This window comes from Lepidochelys kempii, chromosome 2 (genome assembly GCF_965140265.1).
Source record: "Lepidochelys kempii isolate rLepKem1 chromosome 2, rLepKem1.hap2, whole genome shotgun sequence".
Classification (NCBI taxonomy): domain Eukaryota; kingdom Metazoa; phylum Chordata; order Testudines; family Cheloniidae; genus Lepidochelys; species Lepidochelys kempii.
The window spans coordinates 187001329-187017386 of record NC_133257.1 but is presented as its reverse complement, the minus strand read 5'-3'; the positions used below and the strand labels follow the sequence as shown (position 1 = coordinate 187017386).

Here is a 16058-nt window from a genome sequence, read left to right as displayed (position 1 = left end):
CGTGGGCTAAAACCCACTTCATCAGATGCATGCAGTGGAAAATACAGTAGGAAGAGAGATGTGTATATATATATATATATATATATATATATACACACACACACACACAAACACACAGAGAGAGAGAGAACATGAAACAATGGGTGTTATCATACACACTATAACGAGAGTGATCAGTTAAGGTGAGCTATTACCAGCAGGAGAGAAAAAAAACCTTTTGTAGTGATAATCAAGATGGGCCATTTCCAGCAGTTAATAAGAACATTTAAGGAACAGTAGGGGTGGGGGGAAATAATCATGGAGAAATAGTTTTACTTTGTGTAATGACACATCCACTCCCAGTCTTTATTCAAGCCTAATTTAATGGTGTCCAGTTTGCAAATTAATTCCAAATCAGCAGTCTCTCATTGGAGTCTGTTTCTGAAGTTTTTTGTTGTAATATTGCGACTTTTAAGTCTGTAATTGAGTGACCAGAGAGATTGAAATGTTCTCAGACTGGTTTTTGAATGTTATAATTCTTGACATCTGATTTGTGTCCATTTATTCTTTTATGTAGAGACTGTCCGGTTTGGCCAATGTACATGGCAGAGGGGCATTGCTGGCACATGATGGCATATAACACATTGGTAGATGTGCAGGTGAATGAGCCTCTGATAGTGTGGCTGATGTGATTAGGCCATATGATGGTGTCCCCTGAATAGATATGTGGGCACAGTTGGCAACGGGCTTTGTTGCAAGGATAGGTTCCTAGGTTAGTGTTCTTGTTGTGTGGCATGTGGTTGCTGTTGAGTATTTGCTTCAGGTTGGGGGGCTTTCTGTAAGCAAGGACTGGCTTGTCTCCCAAGATCTGTGAGAGTGATGGGTCGTCCTTCAGGATAGGTTGTAAATCCTTGATGATGCACTGGAGAGGTTTTAGTTGGGGGCTGAAGGTGACGGCTAGTGGCATTCTGTTACTTTCTTTGTTGGACCTGTCCTGTAGTAGGTGACTTCTGGGTACTCTTCTGGCTCTGTCCATCTGTTTCTTCACTTCAGCAGGTGGGTACTGTAGTTGTAAGAACGCTTGATAGAGATCTTGTAGGTGTTTGTCTGTCTGAGGGGTTGGAGCAAATACGGTTGTATCGTAGATCTTGCTGTAGACAATGGATCGTGTGGTGTGGTCTGGATGAAAGCTGGAGGCATGTAAATAAGTATAGCGGTCAGTTGGTTTCCGGTATAGGGTAGTGTTTATGTGACCATCGCTTATTAGCACCGTAGTGTCCAAGAAGTGGATCTCTTGTGTGGACGGGTCCAGGCTGAGGTTGATGGTGGGATGAAAATTGTTGAAATCATGGTGGAATTCCTCAAAGGCTTCTTTTCCATGGGTTCAGATGATGAAGATGTCATCAATGTAGCGCAAGTAGAGTAGGGGCACTAGGGGACGAGAGCTGAGGAAGCATTGTTTAAGTCAGCCATAAAAATGTTGGCATACTGTGCAGCCATGCGGGTACCTATAGCAGTGCCGCTGATGTTGTGATTGATCTGCGGCCAATACCACACCTCTCATACTCGTTGTTTGCACTTCCCAATTCCTAAATGACCCTCATGGATCTTCTGGAGCATTTCTTTTTTGGAGGTTCATTGAAATTACAACCTTGTTGCCCTTGAAAATCAACCTATTTATCACAGTAAGTTCATGTCTGCGGGTCAATAGTCTCTTATACTTGGACAGCAACTGCTTATTTCTTCAGGCCACTCTTTAATTATCACTTCTTCAATGATCCCCAAAGAGTGATCTGTCTTCACTTCCCCTCTTATTTGTTTCCGTTTCCTGTTAGCTACAGGAAATGACTTAACATAGGCTTGCATCTCTATCTCTAAAGTCTTCTCTAATTTTATAGTGGGAGTCACTGCTCTGGAAAGTGCCTCTGCAGTGAGCATGAATTTACTGGGCGTGTTGGTCACAACCAAATCATACTTTTGCAGCTTTATCATAATTCTTTGAATCTTTAAGTTACAGTCATTGAACAGTTTGTTAAATAACACTATCAGGGGCTTGCAGTCCATTTCAGCTGCCACTGTCTGGCCATAAATATAGTGATTGAATCTCTCACAGGCAAATATTCCCAAAAGCTCCTTCTCAATCTGTGAATATCTGGTTTCTCCCTCAATCAGTGATTTGGATGCATACGCTACTGGTTGCCAACAATCCTCATGCTTCTATAAAATCACTGCATGTCACCCAAACTGTGAAGCATCTGCTGAGACTTTAATAGGCCTTCCTGGTGCATAGAACTTCAACACTGGTTCTTGTATCAGTTGTTGTTTTAAGCCTTCCCATGATTCCTCCTGTTCTGCACCCCACTACCATTCAATTTTATTCTCTAAAAGTTTTCTCAAAGCCGCTGCTTTGGTAGATAGCTTGGGTATGAATTTTGCAAGATAATTAACCATTCCCAGTAACTGTTGGACATCTTTCTTTGACTGGGGAGGTAGCATCATTTCAATGGCTGAAATCTTCCTCTTATTGGGTTTTGTACCTTTGTTGGAAATAATGTCCCCAACAAAAGTCAGTTCTATAATTACTTTGAGGTTTGCAGCTCTAGTTGCATCCAGGACTTCCCAAAGTCTACAATCATGCTCCTCTTTTGTTGAGCCTCAGATGATGATGTCATCCATTGTGGCATCAAAAACATTAATTTGGTCATAGATCATATGTATGGTTTTGTGGTACACTTCTGGTGCTGAAGTTATGTTGAAGGAAGGGTAAGCCTAATAATCTGTGCCTTCCAAATGGTATCAAACATGCATAGTTTTGAGCTTTCTTCAGTTAATTTTAGCTACCAAAAACCCAAAGATGCATCCAATTTACTAAAATATTGTGAATTTGCAAATTGAGCCATAGTCTTTTCTCTGGTTGGTATTTTGAAACATCTCTTTTTATAGCCTTGTTGAGGTCTTCTGGATCTAAACATATGTGTAGCTGGCCATTACTTTTCTCCACAATGACTAGGGAGCTCACCCATTCTGTTGGCTCCTCAATTTTTTTGTATTACTTGCATCGCTTCCATCTTGTAAACTCAGCCTTGAGTTTATCTCTGAGTGCATATGGGACCTTTCTACATGGATGGATAACTGGAGGGACCTGCTTGTTTACCTGGATTTTATGTTCACCCTGCAAGCAACCCAACACTTGAAACAGATCATGAAATTCCCGAATGAGTGCCTCATAGCCAGATTCAATATGACCTTGTAGTGAGAACACCTGTTTTACCAGACTGAGTTTTTTCCACATGCAAGCAGGCAGGCCTAAAACTGGTGTCACCTCCTTTAGCACTATAATGAACAGGAACCTGTACATAGTGTCTTTATGGTGGATGCTAGCAACGCACCTCCCCCTGACTGGTATATTTATTCCAGAATAACCAGTTACTTTTATTTTTGTTGTTCCCAGTTTTGGTCTTATTTTCAGTCTCTCATAATCTTGTTCAGTCAGAATATTAACCTGAGTTCCTGTGTCCAGTTTCAGTGGAATAATTGTTTCATTCACTTTCATGGGCAGTATCCAGTGCCTCTCACCAGGACTGCTTGATCCCAGTACGTCTATGAAAAACTCCTCAGCCAGGTTGTCTTCAACTGAATGCACTTATCTTTTCTGCATTTGGGATCTGCAGCATTTTGAAAATTGATTATTTCCCCCGCATTTATGACAGAGTTTCCCAAAGGCAACACACTGTTTGGGGCCATGCTGTGATCCACACCTTCCACATAACCCTAGCAATTGTTTTAGTAGCAAGTGGTTGGACTTTTTGATTTGACCTATTCTGGCTATATTTTTCTGTACTCAGTACACGAATAAGTCCTTCTGGTGAATTCAGCTCTTTGGCTTGTGCTTTCACAGTTTCTGCTGCCCTGCATGTCTGGAAAGTTTTTTCTAAAATTAGATCTCCTTCACAGAGCAGTCTCTCTCTTAACACATTATCTTTAAGGCCACAAATGATTCTCTCTTTAACCTGAGACGGTCAACTCCCAAAGTCACAGGTTTTACTGAGTTTCCTTAATTCTGTGACTCGAAATGAGGGGCCAATGGGCCAGTGAACCACCAATTCAATCTTCTCTTTCTTTAATGAAACAAAAACTTTTGGTCCTTGTTTTCACTAAGAAAAGGGTGTGTTCTTAACTTGTGTTAGCTAATACAAGGTAAAATCCTAGTGAAGTCAGTTTGTAGTTTTAATAAACTCTACCATCCCTGGAACAGACAGCGAACTGCAACCAGACATCGTCATCACCAACAAGGACCGGAAGAAGATCATCATGGTGGATGCCACAGTGCCCTTTGAAAGCAGGACCCTAGCTTTCCACGAGCCCAGTCTCAAAAGTTGGAGAAATACGCCACTCTGGCCGAAACCTTGAGACGTAAGAGTTACCAGGTTCAGACACATGCACTGATCGTCAGAGCCCTGGGTGCATGGCACTTTGGTAATGAGTGAGTGCTGAGAGAATGTGGAGTCAGTCAACGTTATGCTCGGCTGATGCGGCAACTCATGATGTCGGATGCCATCACATGGTCAAGGGACATCTACATAGAACACATCACCAGACATTGGCAACACCAGAAGGGATGAGCTGGAATGCCAATGAGAAGCGCACTTGGGAAAGTAACTCATATACTTTCCTGACAGATTGTATTTTCTAAATGGACAACCAACCCTAAATTCTCAATTACGGAGGGACAATCTTCACTCATTGATATATGTGCTTTCCACAACCAACTCTCTGTATAACTTTTTTCATGAGTAATATATCCAAATGCATGGATGCTAAATATCTAAACTGTATCCTTAAATTCATTCACCTACATCTGGGTCATTGCTGATTATGCACTATATGTATCTAATGACTTTAAAAACAAACTTTGTATTTGTGGATAATCTAAGCACTATACTCAGCGTACAGACACTTTTTTTATGTATGATATAATTTTTTTAACATTAGCTTTAATAAAAATTTTAAGTATGAGTTACAAGGGTAAGATAAACCCTAAGCTCCTCCACAGTCTTCAACTTGATTTGTTAACTCGTGTGAAAACTGCAAGTTGCCTTATCTTCTCTAGGATTTTACCTTGTGTTAGGCTTGTCCTCACTGCAAAGTTAGCTCAGGTTTTAACTCAAGTGTTGCCCCTAACTTGAGTCCCATCCTCTTAACTTGAGTGTGGTAGTGCTTTTAACTCAAGTTAGCTGACCCATCCGGCTTATACTCTAAAGTTCAAATTAGCACAATTTATGATCAGCTAACACAACCACTCTGTAGTGTGGACGCAAGCTAGCTCCACAACCAGTGCTGCTAGTCCTCCAGTGCCTTCCCACAATTCCCTCGTGTGCCCAGAAAGGACAGACAAGTTCCTTCATAATTTACTGGGAAATGAGTCATAGTGTAGTTCAGCTTACTGCAGTGCTAAGAATTGTGGGGTGTGTCCCCAGAAGTCTTAGTGCCACACACAAGTGAGTTCAGTCAGTGCCAGTGTAAACACAGAAACCTGAGTGTTATGTCACAATGTGGCCACTCTCAGTGATGCTGGACTGACTTGAGAGGAGTAACTCCAGTGTAGATCATTCTAGTTAACTTTGCAGCAAAGATATAGCCCTAGTTATATTAATCTAACTCGAGTTAAGAACAAACCATTTTTCCTAGTGAAGTCACAGCCAGAGTATAACTGGAGGAGAAGGGATTGATAGCCTCTTGCTCCTAAAAGAGGTCCTCCCTTTATTGAAACTATACCTCTCATGCCCCCATGTACAGTAGCTTCTAAACTCAGTTAATCACCTACACATACATTAAAGCTATACACAACGATGAATACACAGTGTACATAGACCCATTGGATGGGTTTAGGTTACAGCTCACTTTAGAGCACAGTTTCCCAAACTGTGGTCCGCGGATCATTTGTTGGTAGTCTGTGGAGGTCTACTGCAGGGTCTGTCTGTCTGTGTGATGCTTTTGCCAGAAACAGATCAGGAATGCTCTTCAGAACTTCTGTTAAGTTAGTAAGTAATCTAGCTAGAAATGCGTTAGATTTCCTTTTGTTAAATGGCTGGTAAAATAGGTTGTGCTGAATGGAATGTATATTTCTGTTTTTATGTCTTTTTGTAACTTAAGGTTTTGCCTAGAGGGATTCTCTATGTTTTCAATCTGATTACCCTGTAAAGTATTTTCCATCCTGATTTTACAGAGGTGATTCTTTTACCTTTTCTTTAAATAAAATTCTTCTTTTAAGAACCTGATTGATTTCTCATTGTTCTTAAGATCCAAGGGTTTGGGTCTGTGTTCACCTGTACCAATTGGTGAGGATTATCATCAAGCCTTCCCCAGGAAAGGGGGTGTAGGGCTTGGGGGGAGGGGATATTTTGGGGGAAGACATCTCCAAGTGGTCTCTTTCCCTGTTCTTTGTTTAAAACACTTGGTGGTGGCAGCATACGGTTCAAGGACAAGGCAAAGTTTGTACCTCGGGAAAGTTTTTAACCTAAGTTGGTAAGAATAAGCTTAGGGGGTCTTTCATGCAGGTCCCCACTTCTGTACCCTAGAGTTCAGAGGGGGAACCTTGACAGCTTCTATTTCAACTTTACATATAGTGTTGATCACAGTGAGCTCAGTTTTGAAGTCAAAACAGGAATACATCACGGGTGTGTCATGTCTGCAATCCTCTTCAACATTGCCATCAATTGGGTAATGCAGCTGTGATGCTCTGTACCTCGTGGGAACATCCTACATCCCCATGTTCATCTTTATAAAATGATTGTATGGTATCCAATGCAAAGTTTGTCATGCTGGGTGACTTCAGAAAGCTTATAATGCACTGAGCATGGTTTTTATAGTGATGTTATAGTAATTGTTACAGTAAGGTTATAATTTTATATATATAGTTACGAGGCTGAAAATGTATCCTCATGGCTTAAAGCAAGCCCATGCAAAAACTCTCCAAGAAAAGAGAGGCAGTTCACACCTCATCAGGGCATAGATGGGACAAACCCAGCCCAACCTCACAGAAACAATGGACACTGGCTTAGGCAGCAACAAAAGAATCTGTTAGACCCTTGAGGGAGTCACCCCCTTCCTTTGGTCGTTTGGGACTGTGATGAGGTAATGCTCACCTGACTCTGAAGGTGGGGGTGGGGGCAAAGCCAAGAGGAAAGAAAGGACATAATAAAGGGAGAGACATTTTGTCATGCTCTCTCTCTTCCACCTAGATCTACAGGCACCACCACCACCACCAAGCAACTGAAACTCTGATCAAAGGGGAAAGCCTGACTGAAAAGTAACCAGCCAGCCTGTGATGAGAAGCATCTAAGTTTTTAAGGACATTGGAAGTGTTAAGATCAGCTTAGAATGCGTTTTGCTTTTATTTCATTTGACCAAATCTGACTTGTTATGCTTTGACTTATAATCACTTAAAATCTATCTTTACAGTTAATACATTTGTTTTTTATTCTATCTGAAGCAGTGCATTTGGTTTGAAGTGTGCCAGAGGCTCCCCTTAGGGTAACAAGCCTGGTATATATCAATTTCTTTATTAAATTGACAAACTCATATAAGCTTGCAGCGTCCAGCAGGCATAACTGGGTTGTAACTGGGACTGGAGATATTGGCTAGTGTCGTTTGCAAGTAGCTGGGAGCAGCTTATATGCCAGAGGCTGTGCATGAACAGCCCAGGAGTGGGAGTTCTCACAGCAGAGCAGGGTAAGGCTGGCTCCCAGAGTCAAGGATTGTAGAGGTATAGTAGATCACCGGACCAGATAACGCCAAAGGGGAACGTCACAGCGGCGTACAACAGAAGACATGCCAGGAGGCATTAAATGGACACCCTTCTCATCCCTTGAAAACCTGGACTTCGCAAATGATTTTGCTCTCCTATCACATACCCAACACCACATACAAGAAAAAACAACTGGACTCAATGCATTCAGCCAGTAAATTGGACTGAAAATCAACTGCAATAAGAAGATAGATATCATGACTTTTAATATTGCCTTACCATCACCAGTATGGATAGATGATTATGTTCTCACCAGTGTGGAAACATTCACATGCTTGGGCAGCACCATCATCCACGACAGGACAAGACAGGACATCTGGAACAAAATCAATAAAGCCAGGAACACCTTCAGGAGCTCAAATACAGTCTGGAAATCATCAAAATACAACACCAAAACCAAACGCAAGATTTATCAGAGCTGCGTACTTTCAACACTATTTTATAGTGCAGAATGCTAAGGAATGAGAAAGTATGACATGTCCAAACTGTCTTCATTCCATACAACCTGCCTCAGAAAAATCCTCCGTATCTTTTGGCCCAGACCAATCTCAAACCAAGATCTATTGACACAATGCAGCCAAGAGGATCTGAGCACCATCATTGCCAGGAGGCGTTGGAGATGGATCAGTCATGTGCTTCAGATGGAAACTGATTCCATCACCAGACTAGCAATAAGATGGACACCTGAAGGCAAGCGAAAACAAGGCCACCTGAAAACAACATGGTGAAGAGCTGTGGAAGCTGAGCTGAAAAACCTGGGGCACAGCTGGGTAACCATTGAAAGACTTGCCAGAAACCGACAGCCGTGGAGGAGCTTCGTCACTGCCCTAAACTCCAGAGGCGTAATAGGAACATGATGACAATGACAATGTACATTTCACCATGATATTATTGACCAACACATTATTCATTTTCAAATGCTACCTCACAAGGCATATTTTGTACAAAGATTATTACAATAGTGACTAGGGTGTGAATACAGGGGAGCATTCAGTCACGACGTATTACATTAAAGCCAGCTAGAAATACACAGTAATTTCTTGATATTATTTTCCATTTAAGCAATTCTTGCAGCTGCCAAAGGAATTAGATGTGTTTGTAAATGAGGGAAAAGTGGCCACACCACCATAAATAAGAGGGAGGCGATCGATGCTTTTTCAATGCCATGCTAGGTGAACCAGGTGGCAATCTCCCTATTAAGACATTGTACACACATGGAAGGCATTGGAAAACCCCTGCTTTAGAGAATTATGTTAAAGCAAAATGTGGAAAGCCCAAGTGCAAAAATAAAACCAAACAGATTATTAAACAGCTCAAAGTGTATATTATAGGCACTTTTCTCAGCTTTTAATTAACTCATCCTTTAGTCTCTTTTCATAGGAGTAATCCTCTTGGGTCGATATTACACTGGAGTCAATGAACTACTCACATCAGGAAGATCCCATAAAACTTTCATGACCTCTCAGGTCCTTGAGGAATAGTTGGGAGAAATGAAAACAAGGGAGCAACTGTGTTCAAGTAAATTCAGAAAGAGACACAAGCAGAAGACCAATCACCAGTTGGAAATGGAGAAAGCTAGAAGGAATAAGACACACTAATCCCTGCCTCACGGCATTCACAGGGAAGTGAAGGTTGTTTCAATACATATATTTTAAAGGCACATTATCTCATCTCATTATCACAAGAATTAGATGTTTCTGCTCTGGGACGGACTCCCCAACGAAAACCTTGAACTTCCTTTCAGATTATGCCACATCACATTCACTGTTGCAGTGAGCAAGCCACCTACTTACCCAGAAAACAGGAGATTCTGCACTTTCAGGCAAAGGGTTTCTTCAGATCAATTGTGAAGGGGGAGAAAAAAGGTACAATTTACAAAATGCAATTCAGAAACAGTGATTTTGTATATTTTATACATTTGTTTTGTATATATGATTATGCAAGTATTCATATACTTTAAGGAGTTTTCTTTCTGCTATTGCTTACTTTGAAATTGAACAATTTTCAAACATGGGCATAATCAAAATTTTCATGTTTAGTTTTTATTTTATTACAAAAGGGTAGAATTTGCATTTTAAAATTAACTAAAATGTCTGAATCTAGTTGAAATGACTCCTAACTAATTCTTGTGAGTTGTTCAGTTTATATACTCTGGCACTAAAAGCAATTATAGACCACTGGTTTAAAAGTCCTTCTTTTTTCCCCTTATTGGTGTTTAATGAAATTTGTACTTCAGCTTAAGAAGTCAATATCTATCTGCAATATAACACAACTACAGGGTGGACAGGAGTTATCTCTTCTGCCTGGAGCATAAAACTTGGAAACAGCCATTACAGATTCTGTCCCTGGTCCTAGCACGAACTTACTGTGCAACCTTAGACAAGACACTTAATTCTACTCAGTTTCATTTTCTCCTTTTCTACAAATGGGGATACTTACCAACCTCCAAAAATGTGGAGAGACTTAATTCACTTTGGCAAAAAGCTAGGAAATGCTTGGATGAATAATGCTATTGTTACCTTTTCACATGCAGTCTTTTTATGTTGTGTTCACCAACTGAGCAGTGTAGCCTTTTTAAAATAATGCCAATTAAAATACATCTATTAAAACAGAACATGCATATTAATGTGACAAATTCACTTGGCCACTGAAGAAAGAGACTACTGAAAATACATATATATATTTTCTGGACAGCAAGTTAAGTGCTGGTACTGTTACGTAAGAGAGACCTATTGCTGATATTCAGGAACTGCATAAACATTGCATTAAAAAGGAGTAGTGCTTTAAAAATGAGTCAGATGCTCAGGTCCTTGTTTATTTTTCAGGTTTCAGAGTAACAACCGTGTTAGTCTGTCTTCACAAAAAGAAAAGGAGGACTTGTGGCACCTTAGAGACTAACCAATTTATTTGAGCATGAGCTTTTGTGAGCTACAGTTGCATCCGATGAAGTGAGCTGTAGCTCACGAAAGCTTATGCTCAAATAAATTGGTTAGTCTCTAAGGTGCCACAAGTCCTCCTTTTCTTTTTGCATTTATTTTTCACTCGTCCTTAGTCAACGTTTGCTTGAGTAAATACAGTGGGTGGAAGTCAATTGGAGTTTTATCATTTACTTCATTGGGACTAGGATTTCAGTTCTTATGATTTGGTTCCAAGGTTTGAAGGATTTCTGTCACTTATTTTGCTAATTAAACTCCACCTGCCTCCCTTCAAGCTGCAGTTTCAACTGAAAACAAACAGCCCCACTGCATGCCCTAAACCAGAGGTGGGCAAACTACAGTCCGCAGACCACATCCAGCCCGCGGGACCCTCCAACCCGGCCCCTGAGCTCCCGGCCCGGGAGGCTAGCCCCCGGCCCCTCCTCCGCTGTTTCCCCTCTCCCACAGCCTCAGCTCACTGCGCTGCCAGTGCAATGCTCTGGGCGACGGGGCTACGAGCTCTTGCTGGGCCACACAGCTGCAGAGCTGCAGCCTGACCCAGGGCTCTGTGCTGCGCGGTGGCGTGGCTGGCTCCAGCCAGGTGGCACGGCTGCCTGTGCTGGTGCTCTGGGCAGCGTGATAAGGGGGCAGGGAGTGGGGGGGTTGGATAGAGGGCAGGGGAGTTCGGGTTGGTGGTCAGGGGGCAGGGGTGTGGATAGGGGTCCGGGCAGTCAGGAATGGGGGGGCTGTTGAATGGGGTAGGGGTCCCGGGAGGCAGTCAAGGGATGAGAGGAGGGGTTGGATGGGGTGGTGGGGGGCAGTCAGGGGAAAGGGAGGGAGGGAGGGATGGGGCAGCGGTCCCGGGGGGGCCATCAGGGGACAGGGGGGTTGGATGGGGCAGGAGTCCTGGGGGGGGGGCCACCAGGGGGCGAGAACCGGCGGGGGGTCAGATAGGGGGTGGGGGCTGGGCTATGTGTGGCTGTTTGGGGAGGCACAGCCTCCCCTAACCAGCCCTCCATACAATTTCTGAAACCCAAATTGTCCTCAGGCCAAAAAGTTTGCCCACCCCTGCCCTAAACTCTTATGTAGCGCTAAATAGTGCTAGAAGTGTCCATTAACATATCAGGGAATGGCCCCCATTTCTGTCCAGTATGGATTTGTAAATCTTTAATGCTAACTGAGATCTGGATCCACCAAAAACCTAGAGTTTCAAACCTCAGACGAAACGTGCATTAGAACTGCAAAGACTTCATTCTTATTCAAGTTCTTTTCAAAGACTTCTTTGGTGATACTTTTTTCAGAGTAACAGCTGTGTTAGTCTGTATTCGCAAAAAGAAAAGGAGTACTTGTGGCACCTTAGCGACTAACCCAATTTATTTGAGCAAAGCTTATGCTCAAATAAATTGGTTAGTCTCTAAGGTGCCACAAGTACTCCTTTTGTTTTTGGTGATACTGTTTCAAAGTTGCCTCTATTTCAGGTAAAGATTTTTAACTCCCCCTTGAGAATCTATTAACATTTGTATCTGCTTCTTCTCAGGAAGTGGAAAATGAAAAGAACAACCCCAACAGTCTATGACTATTCGTTTCCATATGTCTATGTTGACATTTATGATGATTCTTCAAAACCTTGCAGTAAAGAAGGCATCAAGAAGTTTGGATCACATTTTCTGCCCACTCTTTACTCTCTGGTATTCCTGCTTGGCTTGGTAGGGAACTCTCTAGTCATTTTGGTCCTGTTAAAATACAAGAGGCTGAAGAGCATGACCGACGTTTATCTGCTCAACCTCGCAATCTCAGATTTGCTGTTTGTTTTCTCCCTTCCCTTCTGGTCTTATTATGCAGCAGATCAGTGGGTTTTCGGGAACGGATTGTGTAAAATCGTTTCTTGGATCTATCTGGTTGGGTTTTACAGTGGGATATTTTTTATTATGCTCATGAGCATAGATAGATACTTGGCAATAGTTCATGCTGTGCTTGCCTTGAGAGCAAGAACAGTCACCTATGGCATCTTTACCAGTCTTATTGTATGGTTAGTAGCCATTTCAGCCTCAGTTCCAGAGCTGATATTTAGTGAATCCTATAAGGAACGCAATCATACCACCTGCAAACCACGGTACCCTGGTAATTCCACAAACTGGAGGATTTTCTCCTCTTTGGAAGTCAATGTCCTAGGGCTCATGATACCTTCAGTGGTTATGATTTTTTGCTACTCAATGATCATTAAAACCTTGCTGTACTGTAGAAGTGAGAAAAAGAATAAGGCTGTGAAGATGATCTTTGCTGTCATGATTGTGTTTTTTGTTTTTTGGACCCCTTACAACATTGTGCTTTTCTTACAATTGTTGCTAGACCTGGGTTTCATTACAAAGTGTAAAATCAGCAAAGATTTGGACTATGCAATGCAAGGGACAGAAACACTGGCTTTTTTCCACTGTTGTCTCAATCCCATTATCTATTTCTTTATGGGGGAAAAATTCAAGAAGTATGTGAAGTTGCTCTTTAAGAGCTGGGGGGTACCTAGAATGTTTTTTAAACGCTGTGGACTTCTCACCACTTACCACGCCGAATCAACCAGTTCATTCCACACACAGTCTACTAGGGATCAAGATGCTCTGTAAAGATCCTGCAGTGTCTACCACAGTTACAAGAAAAACTAACAATCACCACAACATTAAAAAGGGTCTCATTTAAGCTGAAAAGATGTGCATTTAAAAATAAGCCAGCACCTTAAAATAAATGGACCATAAGCTTTCAGTCCTGCCTCTGGAATTTTTTGAATGTAGTGAGAAAAAAAGAGAAAAATGTTTGAGAAGTGGAACCTAGGCTAGGCTTTTGGAAATGTAAAATTCATTTCATATTACAAATCAGTGCCAACAAGTGGTAACACCACCTGCATTTACAGTGCTATGCTGTGCCTTTTGCTCTTCATCAGCACCAACAGCGAGCCCCACTAGGGGGAGAAAAAGGGGAGGGGGCGGAGATCAACAGTCTTAACAAAATGCTTTGGAAATCTTGGCATATTCAGGGATCATCATATTTAGTGTACTGGGCCCAATCCACTTATTGGCATAGGGTTTGTTAGAGCAGAGTCCTAGAGTATAATTGTCTCTTTAGCACGCTTTCTCGGTGAATATTTCCTAGATAATACATACTTTGTGTCTAAGAAAACGGAAACAAGATATATTTAAAATCTTGCTGTTCACCAAGACCTAAATTGTACAGTATGTTATACCACATATGTATACTTTTTTATACAAGTCTTCACACATATATAGACATTTTGAATGAACCTGCCATCATGTTGTTACCTAGAATAGCAGTTTTATATAATAATTAACATGGACATTGTCAGAAATATTTTTAAATAAAAAATGAGGCTTTTTTTAAAAACCTACAATGCATCCTATGCACATCATTTAAAACATCTTGTTCCTAGTCACATTTCTAAGTGAAATTACTTTAAACACCCTTTTTAAAAAACAAGACTAAGAAGCCTTTGAAAAATGCCCCCTCACAAAAAGACAGCAAGCAACAAAAGTCTCCAGTTGGTAGGGGGAGAAGCTGCCAAAGTAGGGACCACTGCATTAGGGGTGAGGGAGAAAAGAGGGCCCAGCCAGGGTCACCCCTCCTCCGAGCATCCCCCTGGACCCAGTACTGCGCAGGAGAGACCAGGACCTAGGGGATGCCTCTCCCTCCCCCCCCCCCGGCCCAGTGTGGCCTTGGCACAGCTAATTGGCTGCTTCTGCTCCGAAGCAGGGACCTTTAGACATTCAGAGAACTTTCTGCAGTTTTGACTGGACGTTCTCTGCCCTGTGCTGTTTGCTCCAACCCTTCCTCTCCCTCACAGTCTCTTCACCTCAGCGTGACTTCACACATGCCCCTCTTATCCCCTTCTCCCCTGCCCTGCCCCCCTCATCCCCTTCCCATTTAACTGATCCCCGACTAACTAAACCTAACCATTAAAAAAAATGGTGCCACTAACCTGGCGTTTGCTGCCATCACATGGGTCCTTCTGCTGGCGGGCTAGAATCCTTCTCCTACCCTCTCTTTAGAGACAGAGACCTTCCACTACTCTGCCTGCACAGTGCCTAGCCTTCTGGAGCTGCCCTTAGGCACTACTGTAATAAACATAATAAAATGACATGGGATAAGTGACCTTGAAGACTGGGTGAAATGTGCTGCGAGCTGCCTGTGGGAAGCAACAGCTGGGCAGTGCAGGGAGGGGCCGCTGCTTTCCAGGAGGGAAGACTGAAGGTAAGGCGGGGCCTGTATGTGACTCGAGCTGTTCAGGGGCAGCCGAACCTTTACATTGCCCCCCCCCATCAATCTATACAATTTGGGGGACAACGCCCCTCCCTACTATCTATCCTCTCTCACAAGACAGGCTGTCATAGGATTACCACCTGGAAAGGCCTTCTTCTGGTGTGGGGTGGTCTTGCAGGCATCCCACCATCAGTTTCCCCTTCTTGGGGCCCCTCAAGAATCTCCAGCTTCAACAGGAACTTGCAACAGGTTAATTTATTAATTTTGACACCTCAGATCACAAATTGAAGCTCAATACCATGACTCAAAGGATTCTGGCTCCACCACCTTCTGCGACACCAGGCTCTTCATCAGTCTCACTTGTCCTTTCGGCTGGAGGGCTCCCAGGGTTATCCACCAATGTGCAAAAGCTCAAACAAGTCACTAATGCAAACTCTGTCCTTGGGCATAATAGAAGTCTCACATCTCTCCTGGGAGCCTTCCCAGCTCCCTGCCCTTTGAGCAGGGCAGTGGCCTCTCTTGCTCCAGCGCTTCCTTCTCCCACTACCCAGGTCTCCTGGCTTCTGGCCTGTCTCCCTGTTCCCAGGGAGCAGCACTGGGAGCCCCATGTCAGCAATTCTCTCTGCCCATTTCCTGTCTGACTCACCCAGCTCTCCTCCCTCCAGGGCCCAGATGCCTGAGGTCTAACAGGAGGTCAGTTGACTGTCATAGGCGCTGGTCTCTTCCCTTTTAAAGGGCCAGTGACACCCTGTAGCATGGGGCTATTCAGTTAAATTCAACAGCAACAGATTTTAAACTGATTAAAAGACTTAAAAAAAAAAACCACTTCAGAATTAACCTGTGATACCATCAGATACCACTGAAACCAAGATCTCCACATAAAGATTAGAATATCATATGGACAATGAGAATTTCCATGTAGTATGTTACTGCGCATTAGATAGAATGTTTTTCCTGAACAAAGGCTGTAGCCCTTCATGCTTCAGTGCATTAGCAAACCACTGACTATTGGGTTAAGAAGAAACCTCCACTATGGGCAAGTTAATTCATAAGTGACCAGCAGTAAGTTTTTTGCACATTCTTCTGAAGCATCT

General features: G+C 42.7%; 1 protein-coding gene across 1 annotated transcript; it reads left to right on the top strand.

Moving 5' to 3' along the window:
• Positions 1–9496: 9496 nt before the first annotated feature.
• CCR4 (C-C motif chemokine receptor 4) lies at positions 9497–14015 on the top strand. Its single transcript, XM_073329504.1, has 2 exons — positions 9497–9651; positions 12239–14015. The coding sequence occupies exon 2, from the start codon at positions 12249–12251 to the stop codon at positions 13317–13319; it is 1071 nt and encodes a 356-aa protein (XP_073185605.1). The 5' UTR covers positions 9497–9651; positions 12239–12248; the 3' UTR covers positions 13320–14015.
• Positions 14016–16058: the final 2043 nt, after the last annotated feature.